The sequence below is a fragment of the Bos grunniens genome, chromosome 1 (assembly GCF_055505025.1).
Source record: "Bos grunniens cultivar Pamir isolate PY7600 chromosome 1, Bosgru_T2T1.0, whole genome shotgun sequence".
Taxonomy (NCBI): Eukaryota; Metazoa; Chordata; class Mammalia; order Artiodactyla; family Bovidae; genus Bos; species Bos grunniens.
Genome location: NC_141165.1, coordinates 80113303 through 80132978, shown reverse-complemented (window position 1 = coordinate 80132978; position 19676 = coordinate 80113303). Strand labels below are relative to the sequence as shown.

The following is a 19676-nucleotide window of genomic DNA, read 5'->3' as shown; positions in this document are numbered from 1 at the left end:
GGTGGCAACACATCTCCATTGAAAGGCTTATAAGGAGGATGTGGCAAAGTACTCCAGTATTCTTGCCTGGAGGATCCCATGGACAGAGGAGCCTGGTAGACTACAGTTTATGGGGTTTCAAAGAGTTGGACACGAATGAAGCGACTTAGCACGCACGCACACACGCACATATCTAAGATCTGTAGTATCTCAAGGGGTTAGCTATATGTAAGTTATGTCTGCATCTACAAAGATAGGTATATCATCATTTTGGCCCTCTTTGTTACACTTCAGTTCAGTTCAGTCACTCAGTCATGTCCGACTCTTTGCGACCCCATGAATCGCAGCATGCCAGGCTTCCCTGTCCATCACCAACTCCTGGAGTTTACCCAAACTCATGTCCATCGAGTCGGTGATGCCTCCAAATATCTCATCCTCTGTCGTCCCCTTCTCCTCCTGCCCCCAATCCCTCCCAGCATCAGAGTCTTTTCCAATGAGTCAGCTCTTCCCATCAAGTGGCCAAAGTATTGGAGTTTCAGCTTCAGCATCAGTCCTTCCAATGAACACCCAGGACTGATCTCCGTTAGGATGGACTGGTTGGATCTCCTTGCAGTCCAAGGGACTCTCAAGAGTCTTCTCCAACACCACAGTTCAAAAGCATAAATTCTTCAGTGCTCAGCTTTCTTCACAGTTCAACTCTCACATCCATACATGACCACTGGAAAAACCATAGCTTTGACTAGACAGACCTTTGTTGACAAAATAATGTCTCTGCTTTTGAATATGCTATCTAGGTTGGTCATAACTTTCCTACCAAGGAGTAAGCGTCTTTTAATTTCATGGCTGCAATCACCATCTACAGTGATTTTGGAGCTCCCCCCAAAAAAGTCTGACACTGTTTCCACTGTTTCCCCATCTATTTCCCATGAAGTGATGGGACCAGATGCCATGATCTTAGTTTTCTGAATTGGTTGCACTTAAAACCGTGAATAAAAACAGCAAACATCACAAATCGCTGCATCCTTAGACAATGCTGTACAGCAGAAGGATCACTGTGTTCTAGCACCTTCTCTTCCTCTTATTTCATGTGACTCTGAAAAAAATCTCAATTCTTTCCTGAACCTCAGTTTTTATTTCCATGAAATGACAGAGTTTCACCAGGAGCAAGCAAAAGAATAATTTATATCCAAGTTCTTTAAGCCCCAAATAGAATTCTTTAAGCCAGGTGTACATGTGCTCTCTAATTCAACATTTGGGATTAACATAATTCTAATTTTTTTCTCCAAAGTCTGTATATCTGATTTTTAAAAAAAATCTAAATAAAAATCTGTGAGATAGATATTAAGTCTCTTCTATGACTGTGGTTCAATCATGAACTCCTTATTACCAAATTCAGACTGAAATTGAAGAAAGTAGGGAAAACCACTAGACCATTCAGGTATGACCTCAATCAAATCCCCTACAATTATACAGTGGAAGTGAGAAATAGATTTAAGAGACTAGATCTAATAGAGTGCCTGATGAAATATGGATGGAGGTCTGTGACACTGTACAGGAGACAAGGATCAAGACTATCCCCAAGAAAAAGAAATGCAAAAAAGTAAAATGACTGTCTAAGGAAGCCTCACAAATAGCTGTGAAAAGAAGAGAAGCGAAAAGCAATGGAGAAATGGAAAGATATACCCATTTAAATGCTGAGTTCCAAAGAACAGCAAGGAGAGATAAGAAAGCCTTCCTCAGTGATCAATGAAAAGAAATAGAGGAAAACAATAAAATGGGAAAGACTAGGGATCTCTTCAAGAATATTAGAGATCCCAAGGGAACATTTCATGCAAAGATGGCTCAATAAAGGACAGAAATGGTATGGACCTAACAGAAGCAGAAGATATTAAGAAGAGGTGGTAAGAATACACAGAAGAACTGTACAAAAAAGATCTTCATGACCCAGATAATCATGATGGTGTGATCAATCACCTAGAGCCAGACATCCTGGAATGTGAAGTCAAGTGGGCCTTAGAAAGCATCACTACGAACAAAGCTAGTAGAGGTGATGGAATTCCAGTTGAGCTATTTCAAATCCTAAAAGATGATGCTGTGAAAGTGCTGCACTCAATATGCCAGCAAATTTGGAAAACTCAGCAGTGGCCACAGGACTGGAAAAGGTGTTTTCATTCCAATCCCAAGGAAAGGCAATGCCAAAGAATGTTCAAACCACTGCACAATTGCACTCATCTCACACGCTAGTAAAGTAATGCTCAAAATTCTCCAAGCCAGGCTTCAGCAATACGTGAACCGTGAACTTCCAGATGTTCAAGTTAGTTTTAGAAAAGTTAAAGGAACCAGAGATCAAATTGCCAACATCTGGTGGATCATCGAAAAAGCAAGAGAGTTCCGGAAAAACATCTATTTCTGCTTTATTGACTATGCCAAAGCTTTTGACTGTGTGGATCACAATAAACTGCGGAAAATTCTTCAAGAGATGGGAATAGCAGACCACCTGACCTGCCTCTTGAGAAACCTATATACAGGTCAGGAAGCAACAGTTAGAACTGGACATGGAACAATGGACTGGTTCCAAATCGGAAAAGGAGTACATCAAGGCTGTATATTATCACCCTGCTTATTTAACTTATATGTAGAGTACATCATGAGAAATGCTGGGCTGGATTAAGCACAAGCTGGAATCAAGATTGCTAGGAGAAATATTAATAACCTCAGATATGCAGATGACACCACCCTTATGGCAGAAAGTGAAGAAGAACTAAAGAGCCTCTTGATGAAAGTGAAGAAGGAAAAGTTGGCTTAAAGCTCAGCATTCAGAAAACTAAGATTATGGCATCTGGTCGCATCACTTCATGGCAAATAGATGGGGAAACAGTGGAAATAGTGGCAGACTTCATTTTTCTGGACTCCAAAATCACTGCAGATAGTGATTGCATCCATGAAATTAAAAGATGCTTACTCCTTTGAAGAAAAGCTATGACTAACCTAGACAGCATATTAAAAGCAGAGACATTACTTTGCCAACAAAGGTCTGTCTCATCAAGGCTATGATTTTTCCAGTAGTCATGTCTGAATGTGAGAGTTGGACTATAAAGAAAGCTGAGTGCCGAATAATTGATGCTTTTGAATTGTGGTGTTGGAGAAGATTCTTGAGAGTCCCTTGGACTGCAAGAAGATCCAACCAGTCCATCCTCAAAGAGATCAGTCCTGGGTGTTCATTGGAAGGACTGATGTTGAAGCTGAAACTCCAATACTTTGGCCACCTGATGCGAAGAGCTGACTCATTTGAAAAGACCCTGATGCTGGGAAAGATTGAGGGCAAGAGGGAAAGCAGACGACAGAGGATGAGATGTTTGGATGGCATCACCGACTCGATGGACATGGGTTTGGGTGGATGGACAGGGAGGCCTGGCGTGCTGTGGTTCATGGGGTCGCAAAGAGTCAGACACGACTGAGCGACTGAACTGAACTGAACTGAGGACTGAGGAGACTATGGCTCAGAAAGTTCAAGGAAATTGCAACCCACTCCTGCCTTCTTGAATGAAAGCCCCAGGGACAGCGGACCCTGGCGGACTACAGTCTATGGGGTTGCAAGAATCAGACATATATTAAGGACTAAACCACAACCACAATCAGGACTGAGGAGACTATGGCTCAAAAAGTTCAGTTAACAATAGATTGGAAATGGGTTATGTATGACCACAAAGCTTGTGCATTTTGTTTCATCAAAGGAAGAATAAAGGGGTGGGGGGAAAAGGCAATTTATAATATTGACATTTTTATGTATAAATTTTTTAACATTTAATGAAGTTTTACAACTGCAAAGCCATTGGTTATAATAACATGTTTACTTTTAGCATTCACAATATTCCTTTATTCAACTGGTGTTTGGCTTTTATAGTCTTCACAGTTGAGTTTCTCACCCTTTCTAAAATGCTTTTAGAACTTGTATGTAAATAACATGACCTAACTATAGGTGTGTCTTCTGGCCAAGCGATGGGGAAAATTAAGACAACTTTCTGATAGATACAAAATAATGCTATTTATGTTTTAGATGATGGAAAGATGTTGTTTTAAATCATGGCAGAGTTTGGTTAAAAAATCCTCAAATTAATTGTTACCCACATTCCCATTGTTGGTAGAGACCTCTTATTTATGAACTCTTTCCATTCTGAACTTCATTAGCTACAAACACATTGAGGAGGTTTTGCTGTAGGATAAAGGAGGTGACTGGTGAGAAATTATTCAGGACTTCTAACTATACATACACACAGCATGCGCAGAATACACAATCAGCTCATTTGAGTTCTGAGCTTTTCATGGGTTAACTCAAACCCTGACTCTGCCTTTTTACTACTGTTTGACACAAAGTAAATCACTGAGGGATCACACCACTCTGCAAATTATCTTCTCGCTAAGTACTCAAGTTGATTTGACAGATAACTTTTGCATAGGTAATATGTTTTCAGAATAATGAGCATGGAACACATTACAAGGCTTTTAATCTATCAACTGTTACTATAATAAAGACATCCAAATTCCCATTTTTAAATTCCAAACACGTCTGTGGTTTTTGTTTATTTATCAAGTTTAAATAAGCTAGTTACTCTGTTGGAACACAAATACAAGCCCAGTGGGAGCCACAAGGCATGATTGTCCTGTATGGACCCAGGGTTGATCTTGAGTGCAGTTGGCAAAGTGGAAAACAATGTTTGCCGTTAATCTGAAATGTTCCTGAAAGGCTGTGTGTGATTTGAGGATGGATTTGGTCTCTATGGGTGCCTCGGGAATTTTTATACACAGTTGATTTTAGAAAGTACTTTTATTTAGAGCTGCTTTTATGCCAGTGATGGGGCAGACCACACCACAATTACACATTTTAGAAGGGAGGATCCTTTGATGACAGATGTAATTTCTACCCCCTCATTTTTCCCCAGTTGAAAGATTAACATTTAAAAACCCTTTGAAAATGGCTTGGTCCTTTTTTCACATGTGAATTTTTTTTTTTTTTTGAGTCTTGAAAAAATTTATACAGGCTATAGTTTTTAGTGAAAAAGAACACATCAGAGAGTTGATTTCTTTTCCTTATCCAAAATAGAAAGGGTGTGGGTTTTCTCCCTTTGATGTGGATACATGAGGCACACCTCTTCCCCAGCACTTTTGATGACTTTAATATTTCCTACTGTTCAGACTTCGACAAGAGCCTCCCACCTTTTCTCCCTGTCTTTCCTTAAAATACATAAGAGGTTTTGCATTTCTTAGGCCAAATGTGATCTTGGATAAATGCTGAAGAAGGAAGACTGCAAATTATTTTCATAATTTGGTTTTCAAGACTTCAGAAAATCAATTTTATCATAAGATAAATAAGAGGAAATCCTAGACACCCTTATCATAAGAGGAAATCCTAGACACCCTTATTAGCTGCTCAGATTTGATGATCTTAGGCAGATGCAGGTAAGTTCCATGATTTTCTGCATTATGGGTTTCTAGTTATACATATATTTTCACCCACTTAAAATTGGCATATTGTGTTCTTTAACCAAAATATGATTGCAATAGAATTTCAATTTTCATCAAATAATGTATTTGTATTAGTTTCTTATGGAAAGTTATTCTCGATTTACCCTTATGATGAATGGTTTGTTGTTGTTGTTAGTCTCTTCTGTCTTCCACTATCTCCTGGGGGAGTTTGCTCCAATTCATGTGCACTGAGTCAGTGATGCTATCTAACCATCTCATCCTCTGTTTGTCCCCTTCTTCTTTTGCCTTCAATCTTTCCCAGCATCAGGGTCTTTTCAAATGAGTTGGCTCTTCGCATCAGGTGGCCAAAGTATTGGAGCTTCAGCTTCAGCATCAGTCCCTCCAATGAATACTCAAGGTTGATTTCCTTTAGGATTGACTGGTTTGATCTCCTTGCTGTCCAAGGGACTCTCAGGAGTCTTCTCTAGCACCACAGTTTGAAAGCGTTAGTTCTTTGGCGCTCAGCCTTCTTTATGGTCCAGCTCTCACATCCATATACGATTACTGGAAAAGTAATAGCTTTGACTATATGGACTTTTGTTGGGAGAGTGTTGTCTCCACTTTTTAATATGCTGTCTAGGTTTGCCATGGCTTTCCTTATGGATGGTAGTAGTGGTAATTAATCCTTCCTGAGCATTTACTCTATGCAAAGCACTCTGCTAAGCACGTCCCCTTCAGAAACTCACTCATTTCCCATAAGTCTAGAGGTAGGCATTCTTTTTTTTTATAGCTGAGGAAACAGACTGCCTTCTGCACATTCATACAATTAGGAAAGACAAATTCAGGACTGGCATCTGAGGGTCCTCTCACAGCAAGGCCTGTGTTTTAGTCATGAATTTGTTTAGCCTCTTAAGCTGAGTGTCTTGAGTCTCATGCCTCAGACTGCCATAGTAATTCAGAACATTTTTAACTCCATGAATTATAATTTTGTTAGACTGAATGGCTAGTTATTTTCACATTCTTCCTACTGGAACACTCCTATCATTGATTGTTTGAATCCCTTCAGTTTTTCTGCATTTCATATTATAACCTTGTTTTTGTTCTAAGATAGTCTTGCGTTAAAGTAAATTGATCATTTTAAGATTTTGAGGAAAATGATACAATGCGACATGATAATATCTAGGGCAGACATAGAAACAGTGCTGACAGCTGTATCACTTTGCTTCTGTCCCAGACTAGAATGATGGGCTTAGAAACAATTTCTTGTTCTTATCAGCCTAAAAAGCAAAATATGGTTAAAGTAGATGATAGTGTACTCTAGGAATCAGACTTGCTTTCCTGAAAAAATGTGAAGGGCCTTTCCCCTTTTCAAATCACTCTTTTTCTTTCCGCTTATTTTCAATTTCAGTTTTGTGAACATATAATATACTAATATACAACTCAATGTAGGAAGTCCTTCTATTATAATCATTTATTTTGGAGTCAATGGTAACATGAAACTATATTTTTATATATTATATACTAAAGTAAGAATAATAAATCAGGTAAGAAAACCTCAAAGACTTTTTTTAAATGTATAATACCATATTCTGATAATTTCTATAATCCAGTGGAAAAGATATGTATGCTTTTCTTATTACACGGGAAACTCAGAAACTGAGGCATGGGAGTACCATCTTTCTGCTGGGTATCACTGTACGCGTTAGATTGTCTACCTGGGTATGAATGCCAGCTGTCCACATAAACATAGTAATCTAAACCTTGCACTTCTTTTGAAGTAAATTATTGTCTGTAAAAGAATGAAACAGAATGCTTCTTTTTTTTTAAGAGGTTCTAGAAGATGTCTGTGAATCCAGCAGGACATTATTCTAATTTTGTTCTCTCATATTTCTTCATCACAGACACTGCCTGGATTAGTGGGTTTTTGAATGATTTTTCCCTCAAGTTTTATTCCCACCCATAGTGGGGGTTATAAAAAACATGCAAATTTAATTCTCTGACAGGTTTGTCATTAAGATAATCTGGAAACAATGGGATAAAGACTGAGACTTTTGAGTGTCATGATAATGACACCCAAGGTCCTTCACATAATCCCAGGAAACCAGGAAATAAGGTGTCATGAATTGTGGGAATATATCTAAAGGAATGCTGCCGGATCATATCCTAACAAAAAACCAATTTAAATTAAAATTTATTTATTGCTCACTTGTGCTTACATGTATTAACTTTATTGTCACAATAATCTTTTATTGTAGGTGCTGTTATGTCCCCACTTTACAAAGTGGATGATTGAGGCACAGAGAAGTTACGTTGCTGTCCAGAGTCACACAGCTAGTGAATGACTGAGCTCAGACTGAGGCATGGTGGGCATCTGGGCTCCAGAGCCCACACCTCCAACCACTGTGCATATGGCCTTCATTCAAACAGTCCTCTTGCCCTCCTGCACCTTCTATTGAAGAGTCCAAGAGAGCTGTTTAACCATCCTTGCACAACTGAATTAAGAATATTCAGGCATATAGGTTGCCTTTATTGCTGCTTCCCTGAAAGTGCAAAATCTTAGTTGCAGGAAGTAAGTGATAATCTTAGAAAGAATAAATAAAAAACAAATGACAAAAAAAAAAAAAAAATGACAAGTCTATGTACAATCAGACCTGAGAGAACTGAACCTGGGTTTCCTTCCCTATGAAATTAGGGGTGAAGACAGTTAATGGTTGACATTGCTCTCTATAGCCCTTCCCAGTCTGTGGACACGTATACCAATTGGTCTTAGTATAGACTCTCCTGTCTCATGGGGCTGTTATTGCTTGCCGGTTTCCTTTGCTAGATTATAAAGTTTCTAGTATATAATTTCCTGCAATCACTTGAGCAGGTAGTGAGGAGTGATGGTTGAATTAGATAGTAGTACAAGTTGAAACAACAGCAGCTCTCATTTATTGGGATACTGTTGTTGTTCAGTGGCTAAGCCATATCTGACTCTAACTAGGATCTTATTAAATGCCAAATGATTGAACAGCAGTAATCATATTAGTTTGAATCAAATTCATTGTAAATGTAAGCAAAACTGCTAAAATGAGGAGTTTCGTAGCCCTGACTACTGAGTTCTTCCATCTCTCAGTTCAGTCACTCAGTCATGTCCGACTCTTTGCAACCCCATGAACTGCAGCATGCCAGGCCTCCCTGTCCATCACCAACTCCCTGAGTCCACCCAAACCCATGTCCATTGAGTCAGTGATGCCATCTAACCATCTCATCCTTTGTCGTCCCCTTCTCCTCCTGCCTTCAATCTTTCCCAGCATTAGGGTCTTTTCAAATAAGTCAGCTCTTCACATCAGGTGGCCAAAGTATTAGAGTTTCAGCTTCAACTTCAGTCCTTCCAATGAACACCCAGGACTGATATCCTTTAGGATGGACTGGTTGGATCTCCTTGCAGTCCAAGGGATTCTCAAGAGTATTCTCCAATGCCACAGTTCAAATGCATCAATTCTTCTGTGCTCAGCTTTCTTTATAGTCCAACTCTCACATCCATACATGACCACTGGAAAAACCATAGCCTTGAATAGATGGACCTTTGTTAGCAAAGTAACGTCTCTGCTTTTTAATATGCTGTCTAGGTTGGTCATAGCTTTTATTCCAAGAAGCAAGTATCTTTTAATTTCATGGCTGCAATCACCATCTACAGTGATTTTGGAGCCCAGAAAAATAAAGTCTGACATTGTTTCCACTGTTTCCCCATCTATTTCCTATAAAGTGATGGGACCAGATGCCATGATCTTAGTTTTCTGAATGTTGAGCTTTAAGCCAACTTTTTCACTCTCCTCCTTCATTTTCATCATGAGGCTCTTTAGTTCTTCTTTGCTTTCTGCCATAAGGGTGGTATCATCTGCATATCTGAGGTTATTGACGTTTCTCCCAGCAATCTTGATTCCAGCTTGTGCTTCTTCCAGCCCAGCGTTTCTCATGATGTACTCTGCATTCAAGTTAAGTAAGTAGGGTGATAATATACAGCCTTGACGTACTCCTTTCCAGATTTGGAACCAGTCTGTTGTTTCATGTCCAGTTCTAACTGTTGCTTCCTGACCTGCATACAGGTTTCTCAAGAGGCAGATCAGGTGGTCTGCTATTCCCATCTCTTGAAGAATTTTCCATAGTTTATTGTGATCCACACAGTCAAAGGCTTTGGCATAGTCAATAAAGCAGAAATAGATGTTTTCCATCTCTCAATGTTTATCAAAAGGTTACCAAATACTGGACTCTATTCTAAGCAATGAAGATGTAATGGTAATTCAAGAAAAAAGCAGACAAGCAAATCTTGATCCCTGGATTTATGAAGTTTACAGTCTAGGGACATTGAAGGATGACCATGTTCCTCTTCCCCTTAAGTATTCTCCCTCCCACCGCCCCTCACCTGTCTCTAAACTCCAGTTTTACTATCTTGTCTCTTGAGGAAGGGGATGTAGAGAGTTCAGAGTAGCTACTGTACCTCTATTTTCTCTTGAGCTATGTTGGATGCAATTGGAAGGGCCCTCTATTGATTCACCTTGGGTCCATTGGATTTTTGAACCATCTGAAAACTGCTACATTTAGCAACATTTTCCTTTTTCCTGGTCTCATATTCTCATCAGTTCCAGTCACTACTCTCTGGGAGGCTCTGATTAAATGTGGTATTTGGATAATGAAGAGACTGTAAATTCTGGTCATGTCATGATAGGAACTTTGATCCTAAGTGAATAATGACTAGTTTTCACAGCCTTGCTCCTTTGTTTCTCTTCCTAAATATGTATCTAAAGGATACTTCCTCTCCTTGTTGTTAAAATTAATTTGGTTAATGTAATAACCAAATTATTACAACTATAACCAAGGCTATATGATGTGCATATAGCCTTTATTATTTCAAAACCCTTTGTTGTTCATTGTAACTTTTGATTCTCACAAAAACTCCGTGAGATGGATATTTATCATCCTTGTTTTACATAATGAGGTAATTAAAGAGGTGAAGAGGATTCCTGAATTTACCACTAGTTAAGGAGCATCCTGGGCTTCCCAGGTGGCTCAGCAGTAAAGAATCCACCAGACAATGCAGGAGACGGGTTCCATTCCTAGGCTGGGAAAAAACAGCAACCCACTCCAGCATTCTTATCTGGGAAAATCCCATGGATGGGGTGGACTACAGTCCATGGGGTTCCAAAAGTCGGACACAACTTAGAAATTAAACAGCAACAGAGAGCATTCTGTGTTTTTGTACTAGACAATATTACCATTCAAGTAGGAAATGGCAACCCACTCCAGTATTCTTGCCTAGGAAATCCCATGGACAGAGGAGCCTGGCAGGCTATATTCCATGGGGTCACAAAGAGTCAAATATGACTGAGTGACTAACTAAGCACAATACTGCCATTACTCAGAATACATAGCAACAGCCACTGTCTTTGCTGGTGTGTGTGTGTGTGTGTATTTGAGTGAGAGAGAGAAAAAGAGATTAGAGAAAAGAGGAAAAGGAGATCTAGTTAGGGGAGAAAAAAAATTCAATTTCAACAGATGTTCCAGATCTGAATCCAGACCTCAGATCTTTTTAATGGCATAAAGGTTTTTGGTTTGTCTGGACAGAGAATGAGAATAAAACCTTGAAAAAGAGCCAATTGCTACAGATGACTAGGCAGAGAAAATGTCCAGTGTTGCTAGGAGACCAGTTCTGCCGTCAGGCTCAGGAATGAGAATACACTGGATGGAGGGCATTGGGCTGGAATTTGTGTTTGACATAAACTATTGAATCACGCATGCCAGTGAGGCTGAGTCAGAACCAACCAGAGCTAAAAGCGGTCAAGAAAGTTTTCCTACTTTCTTTTTTTATTTTTTCTCTTTTTTTAATAAAAAAAATAGTTTTTTTAGGTATAAACCCCTAATTAAAGATTCAGTGGTAAATATGGGATACTTAGACATTTTTAGTACCACGCTGAGCCAGAGAGTTATAAACTGTTTTAAACCATAATTCAGAATGAGAAACACTTTCTCTGAAAATAGTAAGCTAAAAGGGACTTTTAACTTGCTTGTTTTCAGAGTTCCTTTGAGGTAGTTGAAGTTATTGGTCAAATGAATCATCATTACTGAGTTAAGGTCAAGATTCTTTGTACTGTTTGTAAGAGAAGACAGCATGGTGTGTTCTTACCTGGACTCAAAAAACCTTTTTATTCATCTCTGTACTCATGTAAGTAGTCGTTACAGTCATGCATGCCATCTTTTCTCTGTGGGTTTCCTTTTACTCAGATCACTGAGGCCAGGTTTGTGGATTACAGTATCTTCTGAAACGTTTAGCTTTATTTCATTCCAGGACCACAGACAGATGTCACCAACCTGATCAATTACATTCATCCTATGTGGATCACAAGGTAAACTTGGAGATGATATGGGTCACTAAGCAAGTCCTGTCACTCTGCTGGAGCCATAATAATAGCTGCTTCATCTTTGCATGATTAAGTTAGCACTTCAATGTATTTAAGGACTGCTCAGCATTTCATTTCCTAGAGCCAAGAACAGCTTCAGGGGATGTTCTGGCTTTTGCTGGTTTTTGGTAAAACACATTCTCTCACTTGTCAAGATTGCAGGAAGCAGGGAGCTCTTGGCTCTCAAAATCCAGAGTGTACGCCTGCCAAAGCATATAAGTCTCTCAAAATTAAGGATATTTCTCTTTAATTGTTTCAGTTTTAACATATATGTAATCTCACACCCTAAAATAGCTGGAAGCCGCCAATGCTGGCAGTGAAGGTTGAGCCCAGGAAGAAATGAACCCAAAGTTGTCCAAGAAATATGAACTGAATAGATGAAATAAAATCTGCTTAATCCCCTTTGAATATTTTGCAGAGCAACAGTTTATGTTACCATGAGCAGTATAAGACAGAGCTGTGTTTAAATTTCCCTAGAGGATTTTCTTTGAAAGGTTTCTGATACATCTTCAGAAGAAATACTTTCGTTTGGAGAAGTTTAAGGATGAACCATTCCAAAGTAGAGATTCATCATATTGCTGCTCTACTGTAAAATTTTCAGTGATTCCTATGGCGTGTATAGTATCTGAATTAGTCTGGAATTCAAGGCTTTTAGGATCTGAGCCGTCTTATCTTTCAGGCTAATCTTCCACTAATCCTAAGTCTCCCAGGTACCAACCCAAACTCTTTCCTGCTCATCTTTTGCTTGGTACCTCTCTCTCTCATCTTACATGTGTGGATTCTATCGTCTTTTCAAGCCCCTTCTACAGTGCTCTATCTTTCAGGAAGCTTTCTCTGACCTGTGAAGTTTGGGAGAATGTTTTCCCATCTCAGAAATCTCACAAGGCTTTATCTCTGAGTGCATTTATTCTTTTCAACCTTATAGATCAGTTGTTTCATGGTCCAGTTTTCTCTTCATTACTAGGCTCTTAACTCCTGGAGAACAGAGTCCCTTTCTGTTTTACTTCCAGGTTGGTCAAAGTATGCTAATTATATGCTGATAGGTGATGGAGTAGATAAATGGATTATATGCTAATAAGTGATGGAGAGGATGAGTGAGATCTGGAGGAAGTGCTGTTTGTATGCTAATAAGTGATGCAGTGGATGAGTGAGATCTGGAGGAAGTGCTGTTTGTCACGTGACCTCATGCAGGGTGAAGGGAGAGCAGCAGTGTACAAAGTGAGAGGACAAATCCATTCTAACAAAAAGGAGAGGTTTCACAAGGAAGTGATTGTAGGCAGAGCTGTCTTAATTGTCCAAGGGTTTAATTCTTTGCAAATGTTCCTCTCTCTATTGTACTTTCAGATCTTTTCTTTCTTAATTATAGTTTTGTAATTTATCAAAGAACTGTGAAGAACTGACTCATTTGAAAAGACCCTGATGCTGGGAAAGATTGAAGGCAGAAGGAGAAGGGGATGACAGAGGGTGAGATGGTTTGATGGCATCCCCGACTTGATGGACATGAGTTTAAGTAAGCTCTGGGGGTTGGTGGTGGACAGGGAAGCTTGGTGTGCTGCAGTCCATGGGGTCACAAAGAGTCAGACGTGACTGAGCGACTGAACTGACCTGAATTTATCAAAGGGAACTAAGAGGATGCATGAGAAAGTGAAAGAAAAAGGCATGGAACAATAAAAAGTTACAGTAAGTCCCCTGCATATGAACCTTCAAGTTGAAAACTTTCAAAGATGTGACCATGCACTTGCATGTCCAGTCACGTAAGTTATTTCATATGTCTGGTGTATATTGTCACCTGTGTGCATCCTGTACAAGTAGTTATGCTTTTCTGTGCTTTACTATATAGTACTATAGAGAGTACAGATATACAGTATCTTTACTTCAAGCCCAGGATTCTGGAAGCAAGCATAAAAACAGCAGTGATGTGGCTGGTACTACTGTACTTTTCAAGGTACTGTACTATAAGATTTAAAGTGTTTTCTTTATTTTTTCTGTTGATTTTTTATGTATTATTTGTGTGAGAAGGATTGTACATCTATTACAGTACAGTACTATATAGCTGATGGTGTTAGATACCTAGGCTAACTTTGTTGGACATAGGAACAATTGAACTTAACAAATGTGCCCTCCGAATAGAATTTATTCATATGTAGGGGATTCACTGATTGGCTACAGAGGCAATAGGTTGCCCTTTCCTTGTGGACACGCCCTCTCTGTCTTTATCTTTCCCCTTGTGACTGTAATGAGATGGGGTTGGTTCCATAATATTCATACACAATACAGCTTTTGTAAACATGGAAATTATGTTGTGTTTAAAAATCTTAGGAGATTGCTTTCTCTTTACAGAGATGTCTTTACTGTGGGATTATAAATTTAGAATTATAGTTTCTAGATTTACTTTCAGACTCACTGGAATAAACGTGATCTTAAATGGTTCAATGACACTTTACTAATGAATGAGTTGAAACTATACAAGAGTGAGTAATTTAGTTAGAGTTGTATAGCTTTTAAAATAAAGACTCAAGAGTAAAATCCAATCTTAAATCATAGGATAAATATCCTGTTTTTTGTTGGTCTGGGGATATTTTTTAATCTAATGATAAATTGTTGACTGAGTGATCTGAGTCAAAAAAACGAACTGCCCTCAAAGGATTCTTAGTAAGTCCTCTTTATCGTTTTAAAAATTCAGGCAAAGTCCTGATTCACCAAACAGTCTTATTTGTAGCTCATTTGAGGTATGGCCTTAGTTCCAAAGGAGCAAAAGTCTTTGGCTGCACTTGAACTGTCTGTTTCCATTATCTATTGCAAGCATCTCTTCCTTTAGTTCTTGATTATGGGGCATCCATACCCCACTGCACCACTGGGTTTGGAAAAAGCTTACCATCAGCCAAGCCATAGAAATTCTGGCCCTGCTGTTTGCACTTGTCCTGCTTTCTTTGACCACACTGTAATTTCTGGGCGCACAACTGTCATCATCTTTCGATCATGCCCACCAAAGCTGTGATGACAGCCACAGTCCCCAGGCCACGTGACAGGATGCATTCTAGGCTTTAGTGGTCGATGATCTTCTCAACTGTCTACACTCAAGCATACCTGTAGCTGATTTTCTCAGACTATGCCTGAAAGTTGAAAGGAGGCAGATGGTTTGTGGTTCATTGTGAGGAGTAAGGTGTTATCGGGGCTGTTTAAACAGGGGAATGCTTCCCAAGCCATTGCAGCATTTCTTATCTGTAGCTCTGAGGAGGTGGGGTGAGGGGCTAGACTCAGTGACCTTTCAGGTTTCCTGCCAACTCGGCTGTGAGTCTTTAGGAGCAAGCCAGGGGTCAATGGCTGGATTCGCTTTTAATGTTTTTCACTGAAGTATGACATATATAAAATTGCACAGATTGTAAGTCACACACTGTACATCTGTTTAATGCAGACTATTTATCATCGTTTGCAATCTATTCAAAATTCCAAATTAGATATGTCTGTTTCATTATTGCCAAATTCTGACAATCAACATTTTTACAGGATTGATTATATGCTACTGTTTATATCATCTTTTTGTATAGCATTTGATTTTGTTTTTGTTATTTGCAGTGATATAAATGCAGTTTAAGTATAGTATAGGAAGGTAGTATCTATGATATGAAACTGTTAAAATAGCAGTTTAAAAATAATATTTATTCTTAAGTGATTTAAGAATAATGTTTATTTTTCTGGAATAATATATGTTCATTGTAGTTAATTTGAAAAGTATAAGTATAAAATAAAGTATAAGTATAAAATAAAATCCAAGTAATCAATACTTACTCAACTTTATCACCTAAGCCTAACCATTCATAACACTTAAATGTATACCATTTCAGATACACACACACCACATGTTCATGTATATTTAAACAAATTTGAATCATACTAGGCATATTATTATCTAACATTTATCAATTAAAAATACGAAATAAATCTCTTAAAATTTTAAATGGCTATAATGTAGCTATTATATGAATATACTATAATTTATTTAACAAATACTTGCTTAGTTATTTGAACTGTGTTCAGTTTTATACTCCCATACATATTACACGATGCTCATTATTTAATTTAAATTTTCATTTCTCATCATTTTTTTAAAAAATACATTCCTAGGAGTAGATTTGCTGGATCAAATAGTATACATGCCTTAAGACATTTGATATATATTGCCAATTGCCCTTGAGAAAGTTGGTATCACTTAATACTCTAAATATCAGAGGCTGAGTATTTGTTTCCTAAAACCACTGCCAACTTTCTAAATTACACTTAAATAAAGGAAACTATGACAATTTGATGGATAAAAAAAATTCATTTTGTCTTCATATGCATTGTTGATTATCAATATAAATCATCTGTAAAGTACATTTGTTAACCATTGCTTATGTCTTTTGTCCATTACACTTAGGCATCGTTTATTTCTCGTATCACTATACAGGATTTATGTTATGACTAAGGAGATAGTAATTTTACACATATTCTTCTGTTTGTCTTTGTTTCTTGAATTATCACTCAAACTCAGACTTGAGATCAGAACATTTACCAAGAGCTAATTTGAAATAAATCTTAAAGAATAGAAAAATAAATCCCCTTTAAATCAGCCTCAAAAGACTGTTTTACATTTGCAATTTTTTCTTTATGATTTCAACAAGTGTGCCTAGAAAGACCCATGAATAGTACAAGAAGATAGTGACTCTGATCTTTTCTGGAATGGAAAGTAGTGAAATAGTCCAACAGTACTTTTAAAATCCTCATTGGAATAATTTGAGTAGTAATTATCCTATTTTTAACCTTTCTAATAAAAATTGATAGTGGCTATCAACCAATATTTGCTCATTGATTATGCAATGCAGGATTATTTAGTAATAACAGAAGTTAGAATGGATTTATGTATCTTCAGAACTGTGAGCATATTGAGCTGATTTCCTGGGAAAAACTTAGTGAATATTTTATTTCAATGTTTTGTCTAGGCGACAGATTCCTTTTAGGAACTGGTATTGAAAAGCCTTTTTACTGTAGTTTGTAATAGAAGATTTCAAAATTAGTGTAAGCCTTTTAAAGGAAATTTATTTCGGCATTTAGCTGGTCAACATTTGGTTACTGTATAAAACAAATCATGACAGCTAAAGCCAAGGTCTTGGAACATTGCTTAGTTCATCAGTTTCAGTGCAAAGATGTTATCCAGGAATATGTTGAGATTTACTGAGGAAATTAGGTACTTAGATTTGATGTATCTCTTGGAGGCTAGTGGGGAAAAAAATGTTTCAGAACCTAGAATTAGAGCCAAGTTATTTTACTTTCTAAAATTTCTCTAATAAATTATTTTTCTTAATTTTATTTATTCTGCATTTAAATCATTGAAAAAAGATCTTGAGAAGTCTCTGTGTAATATGATTAAGCTTAAAGACTAACCTTTTGACTCAGTTAACAGAAGTGAATGAAGTGATGGCAACACATAACATGATACTTGAAACTGTAGAGAAGTCTGGTATTTGAAGCGGTTTTGAGGTAATGGAAATTACCACTTCAGGCAGACGATTTGTTTTTACTAAAGATAAGTTTTGAGAGGCCAGACTGTGAATATGACTTGTTAGAAATAAGAATGTTTAACGTGGGAGGGATAAATGGCTATATATATATATATATGTAGTCAAGATTTATTTTCCTGTCAGCTCTCGCCTCCTTGCTATGAGTACTCACTCCTTTAATGGGGTGCTCTTGATTACAGCTCTTGATAAGCAGGAGAAGAAAAGGAGAGAGAGCAGGACTAAGCAAAGTTCCCAATACTCTTTCAGAGGATGCATCGATTTTTGTAACTAGAAACACACTGGACATTCCTCAATGTCCTTAATGTTCTTTGTCCCAGTGCCCTTAACATCCTTTGGGTTAATTCCTCAATTAACTTGAGTGCAAGACAAGATTGAATCAAGATTCTTTTTAGAACCCCTTCTACATCTACTGATGTATTATGACTTCAAGAGAATGAGATAGAGATCATGTGATGAGAACAGTTTCATCTTGTCAAAGTCAAGTCCATGGGTCCACCGGCTTCTGTAGGTAGATAGACACTTCTTCTTTCCTTCCTATCTCTTCTTTTTCTTTAAAGTTTTTTTTTTTTTTTTTGATGTGGACCATTTTTAAAGTCTTTATTAAGTTTGTTACAATATTGCTTCTGTTTTATGTTTTGGTTTTTATACGAAGCATGTGGGATCTTAGTTCCCCAACCAGGGACTGACGAACCTGTACCCCCTGCACCAGAAGGCACAGTCTTAACCCCTGGACCAGCAGTGAAGCCCCTCCCTCCAATCTCAATGCTAATGCTAATGATACCAACAACATGAAAGGGAATAAAATCAATCTCTATGCAAAATCACAAAATGCTATCGAGATTTTTGACTAGTACCCTAGACCTAGCCTATTTCCCCTAGCCTTCCAAAGGATTTCATGCGTTCAATTATTCTTTTTTCTCTCTTATATCTTCAGTTTCTCTATAACCATTGGATGACTGCCATCAGCTCACAAACCTACCTTAATTCACCCATCTTAAAACAAAGAAACCACCTTTGACCTCACTTTCCCTCCATTATCACAACTTTAAAAACTTATCTGGACTTTTCTGTCTCTACTTCCTCTCACCTATTTCAGTGCTGATGCTAGATTTCCATCTATGCCATGCACTGTAATGGCATTCATAAACATCCCCAGTGGTCTACACTTTCTTAGAACTGATGGTCAGTTATCCGAATTAACTTTCTTGACCTCTCAGCTATTATTTCACTCACATGACGTTGTATCTCTAGGGAAACTCTCCTTTCCCTAGCCTTCCTTTCCTTCACTCTTGCTAGATTTCCTTCTATTTAACTGTTTTCTATCTCCTTTGCTGGATCTTCTCTTTTACTTTGCCTCTGAATTTTTGAGTGCTTGGACATTTCAGTCTTTGAAAAGAATGGCTATAATTTTAAAACATAGGAAGGACTGGGAAAGGAAGAAATATGACCATGCCATAAATTTTATAGGAAATTTTCTTTGGCTGGATCTTAGGGGAGGAGAAGAGGAGACTTATTTATAGAAAAGTTTAAAATGTCCCATAAAATATGTTTTATCTACTTTGAGACTAGGAAAAGATTTCTAGGGACTCTGAACCCTCAGAGTGTTTTAACCCTGAAATCAATGAAAAGTAAAGTATGCTCACCTGGTGAGGTCACCGAGCTAATTAAGCCCTGCACTAAAGGTAGCAATTTTGTTTTATTGGGAACCAAAGTCTTAGCAATGTTCCAGAAAAGAAACCAAAAGTGTTTCATAGACTTTCTTATTCTTCTTGGTGTACTATCTACAAAGGGTACAACTCTCTGGTCTGCAGCCAAACCACATGGAGGCCATTGTTCCTTAATTCCCTGAATAGTTACTGAGCTTCTACTCCATGGAAAGCACTGATGGGTGAGGCTGTCTTGGACGAATATGCCAGAGAATATAATTTTTGTTGAACTAATTAAATTGTCACCTATGAAAATATTGACCTCATTAATATGAAGCATTTTTTCCCCATGGTTTCTCAGGATACCACTGGGGATGGAATGGTATATGTAGCAGAACTTTAGAGAGTTATAATAGGAGATTATATCTGGTCTCTGGGAAAAAAAAATTGCAACTTCTTTTTAAAAAATAAAAGTCTTAAAATTATACTTATTTTGTTTTTGGATGTAAAAGAATCAACATATAGGGGAACTGAAAATTATTGCCAAAGAAAAAAACTGCATTATATAGATCAGCAAATGTCAGTCTTTCCAC

At 37.8% G+C, this 19676-nt stretch overlaps 1 protein-coding gene across 2 annotated transcripts in view; it reads left to right on the top strand.

The window, feature by feature from the left end:
• Positions 1–19676, top strand: part of P3H2 (prolyl 3-hydroxylase 2) — a 177834-nt gene that overhangs the window by 32429 nt on the left and 125729 nt on the right. Inside the window, exon 1 of one of the 2 annotated variants that reach the window (XM_086319412.1) lies at positions 9559–11644. The exons of the other annotated variant lie outside the window; for it this stretch is intronic. Coding sequence (XP_086175538.1) covers positions 11591–11644 — 54 coding nt within the window. The 5' untranslated portion in view covers positions 9559–11590. Of the gene's footprint in view, positions 1–9558; positions 11645–19676 lie in introns of those variants that run through there. 2 annotated transcript variants of the gene reach the window in all.